The 19064-nt window shown below is 57.2% G+C and overlaps 9 protein-coding genes across 9 annotated transcripts; 6 read left to right on the forward strand and 3 right to left on the reverse strand.

Annotated features, from left to right (window-relative positions):
* Positions 1-101: 101 nt before the first annotated feature.
* WHR41_03263 (uncharacterized protein) lies at positions 102-2278 on the forward strand (the record flags this gene model as incomplete). The annotated part of the gene is made up of 3 exons (XM_069371869.1): positions 102-547; positions 597-1192; positions 1251-2278. 3 exons carry the CDS (start codon positions 102-104, stop codon positions 2276-2278), a joined length of 2070 nt encoding a protein of 689 aa, XP_069230983.1.
* A 108-nt stretch (positions 2279-2386) lies between these two features.
* WHR41_03264 (uncharacterized protein) lies at positions 2387-3184 on the reverse strand (the record flags this gene model as incomplete). Its single annotated transcript, XM_069371870.1, has 1 exon — positions 2387-3184. The coding sequence occupies one exon, from the start codon at positions 3182-3184 to the stop codon at positions 2387-2389; it is 798 nt and encodes a 265-aa protein (XP_069230982.1).
* Positions 3185-3783: 599 nt separating this feature from the next.
* Positions 3784-5136, reverse strand: WHR41_03265 (uncharacterized protein; the record flags this gene model as incomplete). The annotated part of the gene is made up of 1 exon (XM_069371871.1): positions 3784-5136. The coding sequence occupies one exon, from the start codon at positions 5134-5136 to the stop codon at positions 3784-3786; it is 1353 nt and encodes a 450-aa protein (XP_069230981.1).
* Positions 5137-5666: 530 nt separating this feature from the next.
* Positions 5667-6884, forward strand: WHR41_03266 (uncharacterized protein). Its single transcript, XM_069371872.1, has 3 exons — positions 5667-5900; positions 5957-6426; positions 6485-6884. Exons 1-3 carry the CDS (start codon positions 5890-5892, stop codon positions 6553-6555), a joined length of 552 nt encoding a protein of 183 aa, XP_069230980.1. The 5' UTR covers positions 5667-5889; the 3' UTR covers positions 6556-6884.
* WHR41_03267 (uncharacterized protein) lies at positions 6422-7483 on the reverse strand. The gene is made up of 3 exons (XM_069371873.1): positions 7281-7483; positions 7105-7211; positions 6422-7047 (listed from the first exon to the last, which is right to left on the reverse strand). Exons 1-3 carry the CDS (start codon positions 7377-7379, stop codon positions 6882-6884), a joined length of 372 nt encoding a protein of 123 aa, XP_069230979.1. The 5' UTR covers positions 7380-7483; the 3' UTR covers positions 6422-6881.
* A 198-nt stretch (positions 7484-7681) lies between these two features.
* Positions 7682-8521, forward strand: WHR41_03268 (uncharacterized protein; the record flags this gene model as incomplete). The annotated part of the gene is made up of 1 exon (XM_069371874.1): positions 7682-8521. One exon carries the CDS (start codon positions 7682-7684, stop codon positions 8519-8521), a length of 840 nt encoding a protein of 279 aa, XP_069230978.1.
* A 5139-nt stretch (positions 8522-13660) lies between these two features.
* On the forward strand, positions 13661-15179 carry WHR41_03269 (uncharacterized protein). The gene is made up of 5 exons (XM_069371875.1): positions 13661-14009; positions 14074-14160; positions 14216-14371; positions 14448-14836; positions 14913-15179. Exons 1-5 carry the CDS (start codon positions 13980-13982, stop codon positions 15064-15066), a joined length of 816 nt encoding a protein of 271 aa, XP_069230977.1. The 5' UTR covers positions 13661-13979; the 3' UTR covers positions 15067-15179.
* A 205-nt stretch (positions 15180-15384) lies between these two features.
* On the forward strand, positions 15385-17957 carry WHR41_03270 (uncharacterized protein). Its single transcript, XM_069371876.1, has 2 exons — positions 15385-15905; positions 15973-17957. Exons 1-2 carry the CDS (start codon positions 15707-15709, stop codon positions 17103-17105), a joined length of 1332 nt encoding a protein of 443 aa, XP_069231133.1. The 5' UTR covers positions 15385-15706; the 3' UTR covers positions 17106-17957.
* A 407-nt stretch (positions 17958-18364) lies between these two features.
* On the forward strand, positions 18365-18732 carry WHR41_03271 (uncharacterized protein; the record flags this gene model as incomplete). The annotated part of the gene is made up of 2 exons (XM_069371877.1): positions 18365-18565; positions 18631-18732. 2 exons carry the CDS (start codon positions 18365-18367, stop codon positions 18730-18732), a joined length of 303 nt encoding a protein of 100 aa, XP_069231134.1.
* Positions 18733-19064: the final 332 nt, after the last annotated feature.

Raw genomic sequence — 19064 nt, forward strand, 5'->3', positions numbered from 1 at the left:
TGGCAGTTCAATGAACGCGCTCGTAAAATTTAATCAATCATCAGACTTTCGAATACAGGAGGGCTATCTTGTGTTGTCACCGGTTTCTAAGGGTCGCCACCATGCCAGACTTCACGGACAACCTCAAACCGGCCGAACCATCAGGTCCATCGATCCTTGCTAAAGAACGCGGGCAATCAGACGTCCCAGTCGAAGAGCTTTCAAAACACCTCCTATCCAGCAACGGCTTTCTAGAACGACAAGCTCGCATCTTACCGATTCTGGAAAATGACCGTCTGTTCAGCAAAATCAAGCAAATGAACCTCTCTAGACCAGAACGATATCACCTGGGACTTGCTCGAGCAAAAAAGCTACGACGACTCGCAGACCAGCATGGATGGGACCAAGATGATCACGACATGGCTGCCTACCTCTGTGATGACGTGAGCCCTTACATGGTTCATGTAGCCATGTTCATCACCACAGTCAAAGAACAGGGAAGTGACGAGCAAAGAGCTTATTGGATGCCGAAGATCAACAGCTGGGAAGTGATCGGGTGTTACGCTCAGTAAGTCCACTCTTCGCAATCAAAAGATGTGATCTGATGTTTGCTGCAGGACAGAACTGGGCCACGGGAGCAACGTCCGCGGCATCGAATGCCAGGCACGCTGGTCGCCTGAGACGCAAGAGTTCATCATCCACAGCCCAACACTTACCGCCAGCAAATGGTGGAACGGCACCATGGGCCGCACAGCGAACCACGCTATAGTCGTCGCACAGCTAATGGTGCCGAAGTCGCGAAACTCCAAGGAGTTAGTCAGTCACGGTCCGCATCCCTTCATTGTCCAGATCCGGGACATGAAGACTCACAAACCTCTGCCGGGAATCGCCGTTGGCGACATTGGCCCGAAGTACGGCTATGCGCCGATGGACAATGGTTACATGCTGTTCGATAACGTTAGGGTGCCGCACAACGCTATGTTGTCCAAGTATTCGTGGGTTGACCCGAATACTTGCACTTATTCCAAGCCTTCGAATCCGGCCGTGGTGTACGGAAGCTTGACTGCCGTTCGAGCGAGCATTGTAATGCACGCTCGTCTTGTGCTCGCGCGCGCAGTCACTATCGCAGTGCGCTACACTGCCATCCGACGGCAGTTTGCAGACCGAGACGATCAGTCAAAAGCAGCACCTGAGTTGTCAGTGCTCGATTACCGTATGTTTGCAATGCTGTCTGACATTTGAAACACGCCCTGCTGACAATGATTTTACAGCAACTGTTCAGATCCGCATATTGCCCCTGCTGGCGACAGCCTTCGCGTTGCACTACACTGGCTCTGCCATGCAAGCCTTGTACCAGCGAACACGAGCAGACATCTCGAAAGGCGACTTCAGTAGACTTGCCGAGCTTCACAGCCAATCTTCGGGTCTGAAAAGCTTGTGCACAGACTACGCAGCCAACGGTATCGAGACTTGCCGTCGTGCGTTAGGCGGTCATGGGTTCGGCGGCGGATCAGGACTTATCCAGCTGAATTCAGATTACCTCTCAAAGCCGACAGTCGAGGGCGACAATTGGATGATCACGCAGCAGACTGCCAGTTACCTTATCAAGCGAATGGCAGCCGCAGAAGCTGGCAAGGGAGAACCGATCGACGAGGTTGAGCGATCATCCCGCGAATATCTCGCAGCGAAAAATCAGCTCTCTTCAGAGGACTTTAGAGTCCTCCGATCTGATGCTGACATTGTGTCAGCCTTCAAGAGGCGCTCAAGATACCTGACGTATGTCGCGTATGCTCAGCGCAACAAGGAAAACAAATCTTGGAACGACCTTCTGCTCTTGCTGCGGAAGGTCTCAGTAGCCGAGTCTGAGTCTTTGCTCGTGGCGAACTTCCACATTGCTCTGGTTTCAAACGACGCAGGCTTGTCATCGCAGTCGAAGAAACATCTCGAGAGGCTCTTCCGCCTCTACGCATACTACACCATGGACGCAAGCGCACGTGACTTCGCGAAAGCGCAGGCGGCCTCGGACAAGGACCTAGATCGCTTGCCCCATGTGATCCAGGATCTCATGGCACAGGTCCGCCCGCATGCTGTGAATCTGGTGGACGCATGGTGCATCCCAGACTTCTTGCTTGACTCGGCACTTGGTAGATACGATGGGAAGGTGTACGAGGACTTGTTCAACCGCGCACACAGGCTGAATCCGCTGAACGAGATCACGTTCAATTCGGACTATCGCAGCGAGGAGATTGTGAGAGGCGGCGATGGGAAGGAGCTGGACAGGATACTTGCGAAGCTGTAGGCTTCGAATATTCGTGGTATTGGAAATTGAGAAGGCTCGTTCTAGCGCCAGCTGATAAAATGCCTCGAGGTAGGTGCGCTCATACTCGTACATTCGGAAGCTGTGGATTTACTCCGTGCTTGAAGGTGCAAATCTCGCTTTTCTCTTTTCGGCGGCCTGCTTGTCGGCCTCCGTCATCCAGCTGCCAGGAACGGCATTGGCAGGCTTCTCCTTCTTCTCGGTGGGTTGTCTCTTCCCAGCGCCAGGCCTGACGCGGCTCCTCTTGCGGATCCCACCGTCCTGCGCTCCCTCTGCCGCCCTCTTCTTCTCCCTCTCCTTGCGCTCTGGGAGAGCCTGGTTCAGCAGACCAGGCACGTTTGTAGTACCAAACCTCTTCGCGCGCTCCAGCTGCTTGAGCGTCTCGTCGCTGCTGGGGTCAATGCCAAACTTCTCCGCGCGCTTCTTGCGCTTCGCGATCTCCTCTTCCAACGTCCGCTCCTGCAAGCCCAATGTGAATTCTTCAGGCGCCTTCTTCGATTCCGAAGCAGCCTCCGTACCCTGCGGCGCGTCGTCGGTCTTCGGCGCAGCGGGCGCGGCTCCCACTGCGGTGTCGGGCTTCGCAGGGTCCTCGCCTACCTGCTGGTTGGGCACAGCTTGAGGGTTCTGGGGTTGTCCAATGCCACCTGCGGCGATGGCAGTCGCATTTGGTTCGCTGGTAGCTGCTTTGGCGGTTTCGGTCGCGGGCTCCTCGTCCCAGTCGATCTCGTCTTCGGCGGCGGCGGGTTTAGCGGGCTCAGCGGTCTTGCCCTGCGCGTCGTGTTCTTCAAGGCGCTTGACGAGGTCCGCTTTCTTTCCGGTGTGGGCGAGACCGCGCTCCTTGCAGAGGGTCTGGAGCTCGTCGTTCTTTTTCTTGGCGTAGTCGGCCATGGCGGTCGCGGAGGGTCGCCTTTTCCTAGTTGTGGACGGGTGGGACGTGTGAGAGGAATGCACTTGACGCGAAATCGAGAATGGGATGTTGTGGCTCAAGTGAGGGGAGAAGTGAACGTCTGCGAGAGCAACAAGAAGTCGCGCCTGGCGCGCGCGTTGGCCATCAAGAATGACGGGAAGCTGCAGCAAGCCGGCGGGCCGACTCCACAAACATTGATGGCACGTGCATCTGGGAGAGGATCTTGGGCTCACTCGTCCCTCCTATCACATACAGGGGTAAAGTGCTTAGAGTGATGGTCCGGCTAACACAAGTGAGAGCAGTCCTCAGAAAATGAGAGTTCACCACGCAGTGAAGACGTACGCAAATGAGCGGTCATGTTACGAGCCACATGTCATTGCTGCAGCCAGGCTTGTTCGAAACATTTCTTCCACATCTAAACATCTTGCTCTGAAGGCTGCTGGATTCATTCGCGGAATCTTGTGTTCATCTCTAACAGCGCTACGCATCCTCGCTCGGGTATCTCACTCTGGATCTGCTACCTTGCGGTGCCTCTTCCTTTAACCATCCGGTGACCTCTTTTCGTCCGATTGCACCAAAATCAATCCCATCTGTGAGCCTCGTCCGCCCAAGCCTTCTCCGTATATCCTATCTGTCCCTTTACTTTCTCCACCAAATCTTGGGGACCCATGTTCTTGCCAACATCGTCACTTAGCTTCACGGCAGGGACACCCTTGGCTTCCGACAACTTGATCACGATGTTGAGCGGCACGCTCTTGTCATCTTTGCTCAGATGCGTGAAGTCGTTGGTGAAGAAGGTGCCGACACCGAACGCAGGTGTAAGACCGGCGGCCTCGGTTGCCTTCTTGTAGTGGATGCACTTCTCTACGTTGAGAGAGTCCGAGAACACGATGGTCTTGGGGTCTTTGATCCCCTGAGCGTCGTAGAACTTGCGCATGAGCTGGATGAAGTCCAGAGGGTCGCCGCTGTCTTGACGGGTGCCGGTGAATATCTGTGCGTAGGTCGGGTTGTTCGAGCCAATCTCGCTCGTAGTGTGGCTCTTCGGGGCTGGGCGAGTGAAGGCTTTGAGGAAGGCAGGGGTTCCAAAAGTGTCGGTGAGGGCGATGCTCAGTACGCCTTGACCGAAAGCACCTGTCCAATATTGTAATGCCTGTTCGTTTGCACCGGCGTAGTCGCCTGTGAGGGCAGCGATACCCATGAACCATTCGTGCGCCACGGTTCCGACTGGTGCAACGCCATACTTCATGGCGAAGTGTACGTTCGACGTTCCAGAAAATTTGCCGGCGAAGCCCTTGCCTTCTGCATCTCTTTTAGCATCGAGAAGCCCGGTCATTACGAGCTCGTGTGTTTTGTAGTCACGCCTCCGACGGCTGCCAAATTCGCTGAATGCGCACCCACCCTCCAGCAGTTGCATGGCTTTTTGCTTTGCCTTTTCGCGCTGACCGTCATGGTTCCAATCGGTGTCGACGAACTTGAAGTAAGCTTCTGAGACAAGGGCGAGCAGAGGAATCTCGTACAGGATGGTTTCAACCCAGAGACCAGAGATGGAGAGAGCAACTTCACCAGGCTGGTGGTCATTTTCCCCTGCATTCGAATCCGGCGAGAAAGTGAGCTTGAGCTGCTCATCGGGCCTCAAGTAAAAGGTCTTAAGATACTCGAGGTACTCTTTGCTCAAGTACGGACACGACTTCTCCAGCCACGCGATTTCCTCGTCTGTGACTCGTATGTTGCCGAGTTTTTCGACCTGGTTCTGAAGCCATTTGAAAGCAGCCCGGTTGAGCTTCATGTGCGGTGTGCGGTTGGTAAATTTGTAAGAGACCGAGACATCCGGAAAGTATTTAAGTACTGCACATTGCATAGTCAATTTGTAGAGATCCGTGTCGAGCAGTGAGATCACGCCCTCAGGCGACGGCTGGCCGTCAATGGTAGTCATCGTGAAAGCCGCACCGGATTCCAGTCTGGCTCTTGGTGGATGTTGATTGAGTGCCAGGCGAAGAACTGAAAGCTGCTAATATAAGTGTGATGAAGACAGATCCGAAGTGTGGTTAACAAAAGTGTGGCCGGCGTTTGCTACAGAAACCCGCCAAAAAGCGCCGAACGAATTGACAATCTAAGAACAGCAAAGGCCTTGACACTCTGATCGATTGAATAGAGTCAGTGAAACGCAGCTTGATAGTTTAGAATCTTTCACTTCATGTTAAGCCTTGACACGTGAATGCTCATCAGGATGTCATTTGATAGCGAGCAATCGAACAGTCATGCATCGATGCAGCAGCGTCGTCCCTTGCTTGAGGTTCACCTGCGACCGCGGGCCGGATGACGCCAACGCGCGCGAAGTTCAGCCGCCGCATGCAGGAGCGCGCGCGCGGCGAAGATCGATAAGGAAGGTCCGACATCATAGGGGACTATCAGTTTTCTGAGCTTCAGTGCGTATCGCGGTGCGACACTCATCACAAACACTCCGTGCGCACTTCACTTCTTCTTCGCTTATCACCAGCTGCAGGAGCACGGAGTGTTGTCTGTGCCGGCTTCTGATTGCTTCACGTCTCGGCGCTCTCACTGTCCAACGGCTCGGGCATTGCACTTCCTGAGTTCCCACGCTCATTGGCTTCCCTACTCTTCTAAACCTTCTCCAACTCCAACCTAAACACCAAACACCAGACACCAAGCACCATATCCAATCAAGATGTTGCGCTGGTAAGCCCACCTTCTCGACAACCAGACAATGCATTCGCTAATCGAAACGCCAACAGGTACCAATCCAAGCTGGCCTCGAGCCCGATCCTCACTCAGGCCATCACCACTGGCGTCCTCTTCGCGACCGGCGATACTATGGCACAGCAGCTCGTTGAAAAGAAGGGTATCAAGAACCATGACATGGCTCGCACCGGTCGCATGGTCTTCTACGGCGGTTGCATCTTTGGTCCGGCTGCCACGAAGTGGTTCGGCTTCCTGCAGAAGAAGGTCGTCATCCCCGGCCGTCCCAATGCTCAGATCGTCGCACGCGTCTTGACCGATCAGACCGTGTTCGCCAGCACCAACCTGTTCTGCTTCCTGAGCACCATGGCACTGCTGGAGGGAACGGACCCGCGCAAGAAGTTGGAGAGCACCTACTTCAACGCGCTGTCCAAGAACTGGATGGTCTGGCCTATCGTCCAGTTCACGAACTTCAAGTTCGTGCCGTTGCCGCACCAGGTTCTCTTCGTCAACTTCATTTCCCTCGGTGAGTGCAATCGTTTGGAGTCCTCATCCATAATGCAAAACGTTGACCCACATGACAGGCTGGAACTGCTACCTCAGCATGCTCAACAGCCAGCCCCAGGGCGAGCCGGAGTACCCGCCGAACATTTGAGGAAATCATTTCCACGATAACGACACCCAAACACGCGCGCTGTGCCGACTGCACAGCATCGGCTGCCGCTCTCTCATTTCCCACCAAAACAGGGCTACGAAGCATCCTGCGAACGCCAGCCCGGCGTTTTCATACAAGCAGCATTGAACATTCTGAGACCTTCCTGCATCACGGCGTCTTTCCTCAGTATATACCCCAAGCGCTGCGCGAGGCTCCCGCAACGGCGCCCGGCAGGCGACGCGAGGCATTAGTGGCGCATTGAGAGTTTTATCATTGTACAATAGAAGAACACACACAAGCAGAGTAGAATGATCATGACCCTCCTTTCATTCCTTCGCCTTCGCCTTTTCTTCCTCCTCGGGCGTCCGCGTCCTCAGCTGAAGTGCGTGAATGCCGCCTTCCGCCGCCATCTCGTCTTTCAGGAGGCCGTAGACCATCCGGTGGCGCGCGGGCTGCATTTTGGATTTGAAGGCTTCTGATGTGATGAATAGCCTGTGACTGTCAGCCAATGTCCCAAGTACAGTGACTTTCTGTCAGAATGATCCATACCGGAAATGCGTCTCCTTCGACGTGCTGTCCTTCATCGCCTGGTGGTGCGCGTGCTTGTGCGAGTCGTTGAAGATCTCCAGCGAGCTCGGTTTCAGCGCTTCGGTGACCTGTTGCACAAACAAGTTCGTCAGTTGAGCCTCCCTCAATCAGCAGGAAAAGCGACGGTGGCATCAAACCTTCGACCGAATCGCATCCTCCATGGGCGTCTGGGAATTCGAAGACATGGTCGACAGCGGCCGGCGCAGCGCTGCGGACTGCACTGTTCTGCGGAGCATCAAACAAGACCGTCTCCCCTTCCCTCCAGGGAATTAAGTCTTTTCTAATAAAGCGGGCACACGTGTGAAGTCGCAACAAAGCCGCGGTAGACGACCTTGATACACGACCGGATGACCAAAAGCGCAGCCAGGGTTCGCGCTCGCGCTCTCGCAAGCTGCAAGCCCACCGACCGGCCGCGCCGCGGCCGAGCTCGCGCGCATGATATCACCGCCTGCCTACCTTACCCAGCTACGCTCCGCGCCCTCCCTCCCCCAAAACAACACAGCATGTAATACCCAAGACAGCCACGACCAGAAACACCATGGCCCCAATCCGCCGCTACCTGCGCATAACGAAATTCTCCGTCCTCGAAGTGCGCATCTACCCGGAGCAGCCCGCGGACGCGCCCTGGCTGCTCTCGAGCCGGGATCCCGTGCTGCCGCGCGTGCTCGACGAGGTGCGCCCGCTCGTGCTGCCCAAGCTGCGCGAGGAGAACGAGAACGCGCGCAAGAAGGGCGGCAAGAAGAAGAAGGGCATCAGGGATGTCGCGGCGGGGGAGGACTTCGAGGTCGTGATGTTTTTGACGGAGGGCATGGCGAGGCATTCGATTGTTACGCGCGGGAGGGTTGCCGAGGAGGAGGAGGGGAGGGGGAGGCTGAGGAGTTCGGGGAAGGGGTTGGCGGGGTGGTTGAATAGTGGGGTTCGGGGGGAGGCGATTACGGTGGAGGATGATGAGGAAGGGGAGAGGGCGCTGGGGGATATTCCTGAGTTTGGAGGGGGCGGGGGGAAGAGGAGGGCCGGGGAGGAGGGTGAGGCGCTGTTCGTGAGTTCGGATGATGAGACGGTTCGGACGCAGCGTTCGAAGCGGCGCAAGCGGACTACGAGGCAGCACAGGGGGCGCGACAGCGACGAAGAGGACAATGTGGAAGCGGCCGAGCCGGCGGATGAAGACGACAAGAAGAAGCTGGCGCTCAAGACGTCCTACGACGGCTTCAGCATCTACGGCCGCATCCTCTGCCTGATCGTCAAGCGCAAGGGAAAGAAGGCCGCCTCAAGCGCCGCAGCCGCGCCCGTCGCCGGCGGCAGCCAGATGATGGAGAACTGGGTCAGCACGCAAGTCGCGCAGGAGGCCGGTCTGCAGGACGACGACGAGGATGGGTGAAAGACAGGCGAGATGCGCACGCGCGCGCGCGCCGATTTGGTTGTTTCCCCGCCGACCCGGCTTCAATCTCTGTGAAACGTCTTCTACCTGATACTGGCGACATGCACGCCATATGTACATGTCATGCACGACAGGGACGGCGCTTGTCGTGCAGAACGCAGCGTGTCAACCTGCGACCTTCACGCAATCGCGGTGGGGTCCTGTCAATCTGATACTGGCGTGAAGATGCGAGCTTAGCGTGTGTAGCAGGATGTAGTGGGCCATTGCTCGCTTGGTGAAGGTGAAAATACGCGATGTTAGCCGACGTTCGCACGAAGATCAAAGAATTGATGCGAAAATACTGCCGACCTGCCTGTCGTTCCTTAACGAAAAGAGGCACCGAACGACAGCGTCACGGAGTTGATTCGGCGTGGGGATCATCAATGCTCCGTGCGAACTCGGCCAGGATTGCGATCTTCGAACCGGGGGATTTTTGGAATGCCGAGGAAACTGGGATTGTAGAACGATCGCATGGCAAGTGCCGTGAGCTTTGAACGACACGGACGATACGAACGAAGAAAAGAAAATTCTTAGTGCTAGTCAGACGGCAAAAGCATCTAGGAAACCTGCTCAGAATATGGCATCATTTCGCTAGCACACAGCCTGGGCCTTTCTGTCACGGCGTCACAAAACCTGTTTGTGACAGTGCTTGGCGGTAAACCGCGTTGCTCGTGGATCGTAGATATTCGTATGCCCCGCGGCCATCCGCGTCCTGCCATGCCTGCGGGCATTGGCAACGGCGGGAGTGCAGGATCGTGAAAGCAAAACGAGAAGGATGCCCAAAAGCCAACGCGTTCTTGCGACGTCATGGATGGGAAAGTTTGGAAAGACAGAAAGGCTGTCTCCTCGAATAGTGCGAGCTTGCGGAGTCAAATGGGCCTTGGGCAGCGAGGGCAGCACCCGCTGACTACTGCGCGTCGTACATACATGGCAACGGCGTGACGGTTTGAAGGTCAGCAGGGCTGTGCTGGTCGAGCTGGTGACAAAGTGTTCTACCAAAACCTTGGGATGCGAGCCTGCCCAAACGTCGGCGCGTAACGTCGATTTCGCTCAGCTACGCGTAATAGCGAGGCGAGCAGTATAGGGAGCGGACGGGAGATCCAGTGGTTGGTAGCGTGGCTGAGGAGCGCGCTCCGCGGCGATCATCGCTCCTTGCGCCATGAAATTTCTCCAAGAGGCAACTGGGACTGGTCGTCCACGCACACATGACGGCTGTCTGAGCCGTTCCGCCCAGCAAATACGAGCAGGTGCCGTGGTGTTCGCAGACGGTACCGACGCGGCGGCGCTGCGGTGGGTTTGGAAGGATTTACGGTGTGAAACAGGCGTCGTCGAATGGCATGGCAGAACGGGCGTCTGCATGTTCGTGGCACAGGTGGTGGTGTGCCGTCTGGCGTGCGATCCCGATTCGGTTCACAACTTGCCTGTTCCTGTGCCGTCTCGACGTGGGATGCCGCAGGCTGCCGTGGGCTGCCACATTTGCAAACCGTATTCGCATAGTCGATGACCACGATGATAGCGCCGCAATGCGCCAGCCGACCGTATACGTGGCTTTTCAGACGATTGGTGATGCGCAGACTGCTAGGGCCGAGCGGCCGATAGCCTTGTCAGTATTGAGGCTAATGGCTGGGCAGATCCAGGATCGAGCAGCGCGAGGCACCCGACCCTTCGGTTGCGCGACGTTTGTGATCTATTCATGGAGGGGACGGTCGTGTCGCCGTGATGGTGAGAAGATTAATCATGACAGCCACGCGAGAGTTTTGGCAGCCTAAGGGCATCGTAAGGGCATCACCACACCAGGCACGCAGCGGATTTGGAGGCCGCGGCTGGAGAGATGAAACGGGCCTTCAGCCTCGCACTAAGCCAGTCCTTCCGCGGAGTGGGATGGTCAATTAATCATGCGCAGAGCAATCAATGCACAATTTGCGCGGCACTGAAACTGTGACAAGCCAGCTGGTTTGCAACACACACCAGAAGCTTCTCCCTCAATAACGCGGTTCGTGGTGGATACTAGGTGAGGCGATCTGTGAGGGCTCCATCGCAACGCACAGCCGACACGACACGATCAGCAGGGGCGCGCAGCCGGGGCAGACGACGATGCGCGGATTGACAGGAGAGCATGCCACGGCGTGGTCTCACGTCGCCCTGCCGACGCTCCGACACGCGACCCTTTGCGCACCCGCAGAGCGACACCGCTCGACGTGCTGATGTCAGGCCCCGGACTATCGAAATGCTGTCTCTGGCATTATTGGTGCGGCCGTCGCCAAGTTTTGTCACGCCCGCTTCTAAAAGGGGCACGAGGGGCTCTCGTCGACCCACTGCTCTCACTCCTCCCGCCGGTGGGCGCTTGCAGGGGTACCGGGGTTGGCGGCCACGTGCCAGCGCCGCCCGTGCCCGAACTCACGGCGGCATGCGGGCGCTGCTTGCTGCATGCTTAGCCGGCAGATGCGCCAGTCAGACGCCTCCCGCGCAGCAAATGAACACTCGATACGCTACGACATGGCCGGTCAGTCCTGGCGACCGTTGTCCCGCCGCCCGTACCTGCCTGGCGGTAACGCATGGCGTTCGGCATCAGGCCAACGTTTGATGCTTTCCCAGCGTCTGACGGCGTCTGGCGTCTCGGCTCTCGCCTGGCAACATTCGAGCCCGCGCCAACAAAGCAGCCTGCGAGCGCCACTGGCGGTCTGTCTTCTCGAAGGCAGATCATTCGCAGACCGCCACCGCGCGACCGGGGACGCACTTCTTCTCCCGCTCTTCTCCCGCCAGTCGTGCAATGAAAGCTCGGCCGCATGCTGCACCGCGAGCCTCACGCCCAATTTGCCACTCGAACCATTCGTCGCGAGCGGACCGGGGTCCATTAGTCAACCGAGGCAGCCGGGGCCTGAAACTTGCAGCAGATCTGGTGCGCCCGCCCTCGCGCAGAAGAAAATAACGAGACGTTTGGGATCGCGAGTCCCTTGACCCACTGCCCCTGGGCACGGTGGACGTCCAGCGCCAGGCGCAAGGCCAGTGTTTCGGGCTGCCCGCGGGCGCCCGCGTGTTCGCATGGCCGAGCAAACTCTGTTCCTGTCACCGTGCTTGTGGCACACGCTTTTGACTTTTGTGCCTGCATGGCTCACATCGCCCGCGCCGGCGATCAGGGTTCTTGGTGCTCGTGTTCGCACCACCGCTACTGGCGGTGGTGAGACACGCAGCCGCGGCACTCCGCCTGGAGCCGTTGCCTCTGCCACGCTGCAGAGCGACTATCGGGGAGATCGCGCGGGCGTATAGCGGTCGAGCGTCTATAATGGAGCGTTTGCGCCACGGTACTTACCGCGGTGGCTCTGCGGATGATGCGTGCAAGCACGCGTCCCGCGGCCTCGCCGGCCGGCTGGTCGAAGACTGCTGAAACTCTCGCGACGGCTAGTGCTGACCGCGGGCATGGGCGGCACCGCATTGATCTGGCGGGCGTGTCATGTGCGAGGGCGGGCGGGAGGCTTGCGTCTGGAGAGCAGGCGTGGGCAGGCGGCTGCGCTGTCAGCCCTGCGCGGAGTCAGACGCCCGCCAGTTTTAGCCCCGGCCAGCGAGCGGCGGCTGCTGCTGGGCGCTCGGCCTCCTATTCCCAGGCACCACCTGAGCAGCAGGCACAGCGCAGGCTCAGGCTCAGGCACGGGCAGGCACACGGCCGCCCTCACCGCCCGCGCGGATCCAGGGCTAGTTGCCTTGGTCTGCCGTGCTTGCATCATGGGAAATGACGCCCTGCGCTGACCACGCCCGCGCTCGCCAGCTATATCTATTCCGGAGCCCTCCTGCACTCCTCCTGCCCGCCCTACCATCCAACCAACCAACTTACCACCGCCAGCACCAGCCTGCCGCCGCCAGCTACGACGTCTCACATCGGCCTCTAATACCACACCTCATCCGCTACCACGGGCTACTCTCCTCTCTTCCGAGATCTCCAACGCCAACGTCTGCTGCTGCCGGCCTCCCTCGCTGCAGCCAACCGCCACCCACCACCACTACCCCTCCGTCGACTACTCCAGTCGTCACCAAACATCACAATGCCTGCCGCCAGCTTTCCGCCCTGCCCTGGCCCTCCCCCCACCAGGCCGCTGCCTCCTCTCCCCAAATGAGCGCGCAATGGTGCACCACGCCCTCTCGCGCCCTAGGCCCACTGCCGGCGGAGGACCACGCTACATCGCCCATGAACGATCACGGCTCTCTTCTCTCACGACATCGATCATCGATATCTCGGTCGTTATCACAGCGTCCACGACTTCGATCACCATTTTTTGGCTGCCTCCAGCCCTGGACGTCGATCAAGCCATTGACCACTCCACCCGCGCGTTTGCCGCGCTGCCCACGCTGATTGGCTCCGCACTCGGCCCCAGGCAGCCCCATCCCACGCCGGGCGTGAATCACACATGGCCGCCCAACTCCACTCGCTTGCATCGCATTTGCATGCCTGCGCTACTCAGCTATCTCTCGCATCTGCGCAGTCCATCCCGCCTACCCACTGCCAGCTTGCATGTGACCAGGCAGGCCTGTCACCTCACTGAGTCATCGACGTCGCCTTTCTATCCCGTCTACTCGTCACCACCCGCTCTCACCGCCCGGTGCTTTCGGTCACTATTACACCATTCTAATCGACTCTTACTCCGCTCGGAACTTCCACGTCAAGCGTGGCTGCTGGACAGTTTCCGAGGCTTTCTCCCTGCTCCCCCGTCTGTGGGGCTTGCAGCATTTATCTTTTTGTAATGGGTGCAGTGTTCCTACAAGGGCGCACCACCCCGGGCTTGACCATCGTCGCTCGCTCTTTCTATTCCCTTTCGTTCATGGAGTTTGGCATCGGATGGATATATACCCAATGGCTGCAGCAGCATACATGCGCGCCTCATCTTGATAGTACCTTTTAGTATCTACTGCCGAGCTTTTAGGCTCGTTTTTCATCTACCCAATCTTCTTTCATCATCTCCACAACTCTGTCTCCGCTCTCATGTCATGTCTCGATGGTGTTGGGCTCCATCACGAAATAACCTTCGCTCAGCAGGTCTGGGTTGCGTCCAGCCCGCTTAATCACCACGCGGCTCGGCGTGTACAACCGTCCGCATCCGCAAGCATGCTATCAAACCTTTTATTCAGTCAAAGCTTCCATCACACATCTGATACACGAAGGACGATTGTCTAGATCTTTGTGTCGAAGGCGGTCTTCCCATTCGAATCACCGCTCGTCGCCCCGCTAGGGTTGGCGGAACGCTGATTATCAAGCGTGATGGCTGTGACATCACAACTTTGATGGCGATCTCATTGGAGACTTCAAGACGGGCATAATCTAATGTCTGCATCTATTTGATCAATTAAGCAGTGTTTGTGCTCGTTGTTGAAACAGCTAGGAAGTTTTCGAAGAATCCAGGCCAAATCCGTCACAAAAGGAATCATCATCATGTCTCTGCAAGGACAGGTCGCGCTTCTGGTATTGAGGCCCAATCTCCGACCTACCTGACTTGGATTCCCTGAGTACTGACCTTCGCAACCAGACCGGGGCCTCCATGGGCATTGGCGAAGCATGCGCTTTCGCATTGGCAGAGCAGGGCGCCAATCTCGTGCTCGTCTCAAGATCAGCTGTACAGTTCCAATTCATAGTAGCCGTCTAGACCCATTGATACCAACACCCGCCAGGACAAGCTATCCGCTCTGCAAAAGAAGCTTCAAGATGCCCATCCCAAGAGCAAGATCATCTACAAAGCAGCCGACGTCGGCGACTACCAAGCCGTCGACGCAGCCGTCGCCTCCGCCGTCGAACAGCTCGGCAAAATCGACATCCTCATCAACAATGTGAGCAGCATAATCCGGCATCCTCATGCTCTGAGAACACCACCACCCGAACAAAAAAACTAACCAACCCCACCAGGCCGGCCTCGCCCTCAACGCCCCCTCCCCCTTCCACGCCCTCCCCGTCTCCGCAATCGACACCATGAACGCCACCAACGTCTCCGGCTACATGTACGCCGCGCACGCCGTCCTCAACCGCGCCATGCTCTCCCCCTCCGCCAGCGGCCGCGGCACCATCCTCAACATCACGTCCACGACCGCCCACGAAGCCCCGCCCTTCCCCGGCGAGGCCGTCTACCACGCCAACAAAGCCTGCCAGGAGGGCTTCACGAACTCGCTGCGGAACGAGCTGAGCGGCACGGACGTGAGGGTCCTGGCGCTGAGGCCGGGCGTCGTCGCGGGGCATTTTCATCGGCAGAGGGTTGGCGGGGATGAGGGGGCTTACGAGGGGTTTATGGAGGGGTTTGAGTATGCCTTGCTATCCGATAGCGTGGAGTCCCCTGTTGTTGTTGAGAGTGGAAAGCTGACGTGATGTGATTTGCAGGCCGCTTGTTGCTGAAGAAGTCGCGAAATCGGCTGTTTGGGTGTTGTCGCAGCCGGAGAAGATTTCGATCAAGGCGTTGGATGTTGTGCCGTCGGCGCAAAGGAGTTTGAATGTTTTTGATAGGAAGTGGAATGAGAGGCATCAGGACGCCTAGATCGTGGCTTGGATGCTGCGATCTCTCTTACATTGAACAGATAGATACGAGCGCGCGAGAACATAGTGTATGGATAATTCCCTACCATCTCCACATGGAATTCATTTGCGATGTTGGAAATGGGAAAAGCCTAGTGAACGAAGACTGAAGAGCATTTTGGTTCGTTTTGTGAGTTCGAAAAGGATAGTCATTTGAATGTGCGTACCCTATCGTCTGTTGTATATTTCACTTGCCGCGTGCACGGGCCACATCCACGGCACACAAGCTGAGCCAACTCGTCCTCCATCCCGCGCACGTCAGAGGCTCCTCGCCAGCCGAGTCGCTACAGCAAACATGCACACTAATAAGCCCAGCATTTGACTTCGCCTGCGCATCTACCACCGACACCCACCGCGACCAAAGCATGCGCTTTTGTTGTCACGGTCTCCTTCTGCCGCGCTCCACAGCGCCTGCTGCTCCACGATGAGTGAATGAACGAGAAACTCCGCAACCCGCGCATGGAACCTTCCGCGCATGCCATAGCACCACGGAACCCTGATCAAGCATTCCATATGAACATCCTTTGACGTCCTCGCGGCGACACAGAAAATCCCAAACATCCTTACGATCGCTCCCCAACACACTGCGAAACCCCGCCGCTATGCAGCGCAACCCTCGCTCTCGCCCCGTGTCGCAGCACGGCGCTTCGCCCGCCGCCGGACAGCCGCAACAGGGCAGAAAAGTGTTCAATTGCATCGTCGACGACACCGCCCTCGTGGCCGGTGTGAAAAAGAGCACGCGCAATGGTATCAGGCAGTGGGTAAAGAACGGGCAGATCCGGCTTTTCGTGCCGCTTCATGGTATGCTTGGAACCGGGTGAACAACAAGAAGCGTGCCGATCGCGCAGGCGCTGACTATATTTCTAAGCCCTCGAACAACTCAGCCGCCAGAAGGGCGCAAGTAACCGTCATGGTGAGGACGTGCGCGACACGCTAGAATGGCTCGACGACGCGACTTCGAAATACCCGCATATAGTCACCTTGCAGGGCGCTGAAGAGACGTACGAGAATTGGTCTGAGGTGGAGCAGTTCGCCGTACCTCGTAGCTTGTTCTCTGAGGCGGATCATGCAAGCGTCGACGAAGACGATCACAGCACCTCTCAGCTCGAGGAGCAGACCGCACAGAAATTGACCCTGTCGGAGCCGAAGCGGAAGGGCTCCATGAGCTCGAACGCAACTGCTTCCGCGCACTCTGACGCGCCGTCGTCAATGGAGAGTGTCCGCTCGAGCCTCAGTGCTGTCTCTCCGCCCACGTCGCCTCTCAAGCCTCTGGCATCCAGAGGCAATGAAGCGGTCTCCAGCGGTAAATCCAATGGTCAGCTCTCCAACAGCGGAAGCGTGCCTGTTCGCCTTCAGCCTCTTTTCAACTACATTCTCTGGCGTATCCATCAGGAAATCAACCCCGCGGCGGCACTGGAGACCTTCATCTTCCTCTGCAACGATCCCTCGAAGACGAATGCCGCGAAAGGATTCGACATTCGCAGTAAGCGCCTTGAGCAACTTCGTGATGTCGTTGGTCGTGAGGACCGCGAGTACAGAAACCGCCTGAGCGTACTGAATATGGAAGGCCAGCAGCAAAATGCGACTGCACCAGCCGCGAACAACACCAAAGCACCGAAATCCCCGCCGACTGCCCCGGCCGCTATGCTCGGTCAGCAGGGTGCAGTGATGGATCCTGATGCCTTCAGCCGCACCGTCCAGGCTCCCAACAAATCCACCCCAGCTGCTCCGTCGAGCCCGCGGGCAGCCCACGCCCAGCCCGGCCGTGGTGCTTCTCGAGGCAACTTCCGCGGCAGCCCTCGTGGCAGAGGCGGCTTCGCCAACGGCCCTGCTGCCGCCAACCGCGGCGGGTATAGTTCTCCAGCGGCTCGCCGCGGTGGGGCTGCTGCTGCTGCGCAGATGGACGGCCAGATCGATCCCAACAGCTTCGAGCGTCCGCGTGGCGGATATACTGGACGTGGCGGCGCTGCTGCCGGGAGGAAACTTTGGGTTCCCACTTGATAACGCGGCGAACGGGTCTGAAGGATCCGAGCACACAAATCATATCATGAGTGTCTATTGAGGCACATCGCCGTGGGAGCGAAATTCACGACCCCCAAAACAAGGCACACAAACGCTGTGAACTGTCGCGGCAGTATCCTGAGCGTCAGTGAAACGGAGGTCGAACGGAGAGCGTACTCATTGGCGCCACCTGGCTCTTGACCGGTGTGGATGTCGAGGCACCCGGCACAGCATGGCGCTGCAACCCGTTCGTTACAGAGCTCGACTGGAGCTGAGAGCAATGACTGCCCTGCGGAAAACGGATGGGAAGCGATGAGAAGTGCGAGAATGTATGGCTGTGTCTTTTCGAATTCGGCAGAGGTGCAAAATCGGCGGTTGCTTTTCTGGGTCTCACACACATTGGACGATAGTAGCGGTTGGAGAGGACCGGAGACGGCCGAGTACGTACAGCGAGCGGTGCTACCTGCGTGTGATGTTTCAAAAGCGAGAGTTGCTTTCACGATCGATCTTTGGAATCATGTTTTCCTGCTTTATGACTGCGAGGTCCAATTGCTCGGTGCGTTGCCGCGAGAGTGTTACGGGGGCTGATGGAAGGTCTGTAGAGTCTCACGAGAGGACGATCAAGTGGCTGCTTTGTGTTACGTCTTTCTGTCTTTGTCGGTTTTTGGTCCTCGTCTCGCTTTGAGGCTTGTTCTTTGATGCTCGTTTGGTGGGGCTGTCTTGTCGCATCGTCGAACCGGTGTCAATCGATCACGGCCGATTATGTCGCTTGCCATGTCGCGTACTGGTGCAATCTTTGATTCAATCGGTCGCCGCTATTTGGCCGATCCTTTCATCGTTATACCTGAATCCTTTAGCTACACCATACGTCGCTCATGCCTTTCAGCTGCGGGGCGCCTTGTGACCAAGCGTGCCATCAAAGTTCAACATTTCCGTTGTGGACTGACGTGTCCTTCGTCGTTTGCAGACAAAGGACTGGGAACGTGTATGCTGCTCTGCGGGCCGGTTGGCCATGCCATGCTACACGTCGATGCCCACCATGTCACACAAGACCTCAGCTCTGAAATCACATCGGTATACTCGTACGAAGGAGCGAAACACTCGTACAAGTACCGATGTACAATCCATCGAATGAAAGACATATAAACGTCCCCGCTCCCACCCAACATTCCTTACTCCCAACACGACAACCACCGTCCTCACAGATCAAAGATAAAATTTCCTCCCAAAACCACCAACACCTCCCAACACCTCCAAAAATGAAACTCCCCATCCTCGCCCTCCTCGCCGCCTTCTCCCTCACCGCCTCCGCCACCCCCATCGCAGACCCCGACTCCACCACCCTCGAGGCCCGCGACGTCTGCGGCAACGGTTTTCCGGCCTACACGCGCCGCATCGGCACCAAATGCACCAAGTCGGGCGACGGCCGCGAATATTGCAGCTGCGACAGGGAGAAGATCGTGAGTTTCACTTGCCCACTCGGTTTCGTTGGCCTGGCGATTGCTGATGAGATGATTCCCTGCAGGTGATTTGCAGGAAGGGCAAGTGGCAAAGCAAGAAGAACTGTAAGCTTGATGGGAAGAAGTGTTTTGGCAACCCGAATGGGCTGCTTGCTGTGTGCACTTGAGGTATTGGGTGATGGGGGTAGGGGAGAGGGGGGCTTGGCATTGGTTGGCGCGGCAGTTGAGCACGTCGTGAGGAAGTGATGATCTAGAGTGATGAGAGTATGAAGGCTGCAAAAAGGGACATTCGTTAAGATCAACGGAGAGAAAATCGAACATGGATTGTCGTTCAGTTCATCTTGAGTTTGAGTCGCTGGATCACTGCTGCGAATGCTGTTTGGTTGGATCTCGTCGTGCCATTCGTGCATCCCATCGAGCTTTTGCGCCAATGCAACGATTTTTAGTTCATTGGGTAAGCGAAGTGCTGCGTGCAACAGAAAAGTGCAAGAAAACCGAA

The sequence above is a fragment of the Cladosporium halotolerans genome (genome assembly GCF_011745625.1).
Source record: "Cladosporium halotolerans strain TM138-S3 chromosome Unknown Sca8, whole genome shotgun sequence".
Classification (NCBI taxonomy): Eukaryota; Fungi; Ascomycota; class Dothideomycetes; order Cladosporiales; family Cladosporiaceae; genus Cladosporium; species Cladosporium halotolerans.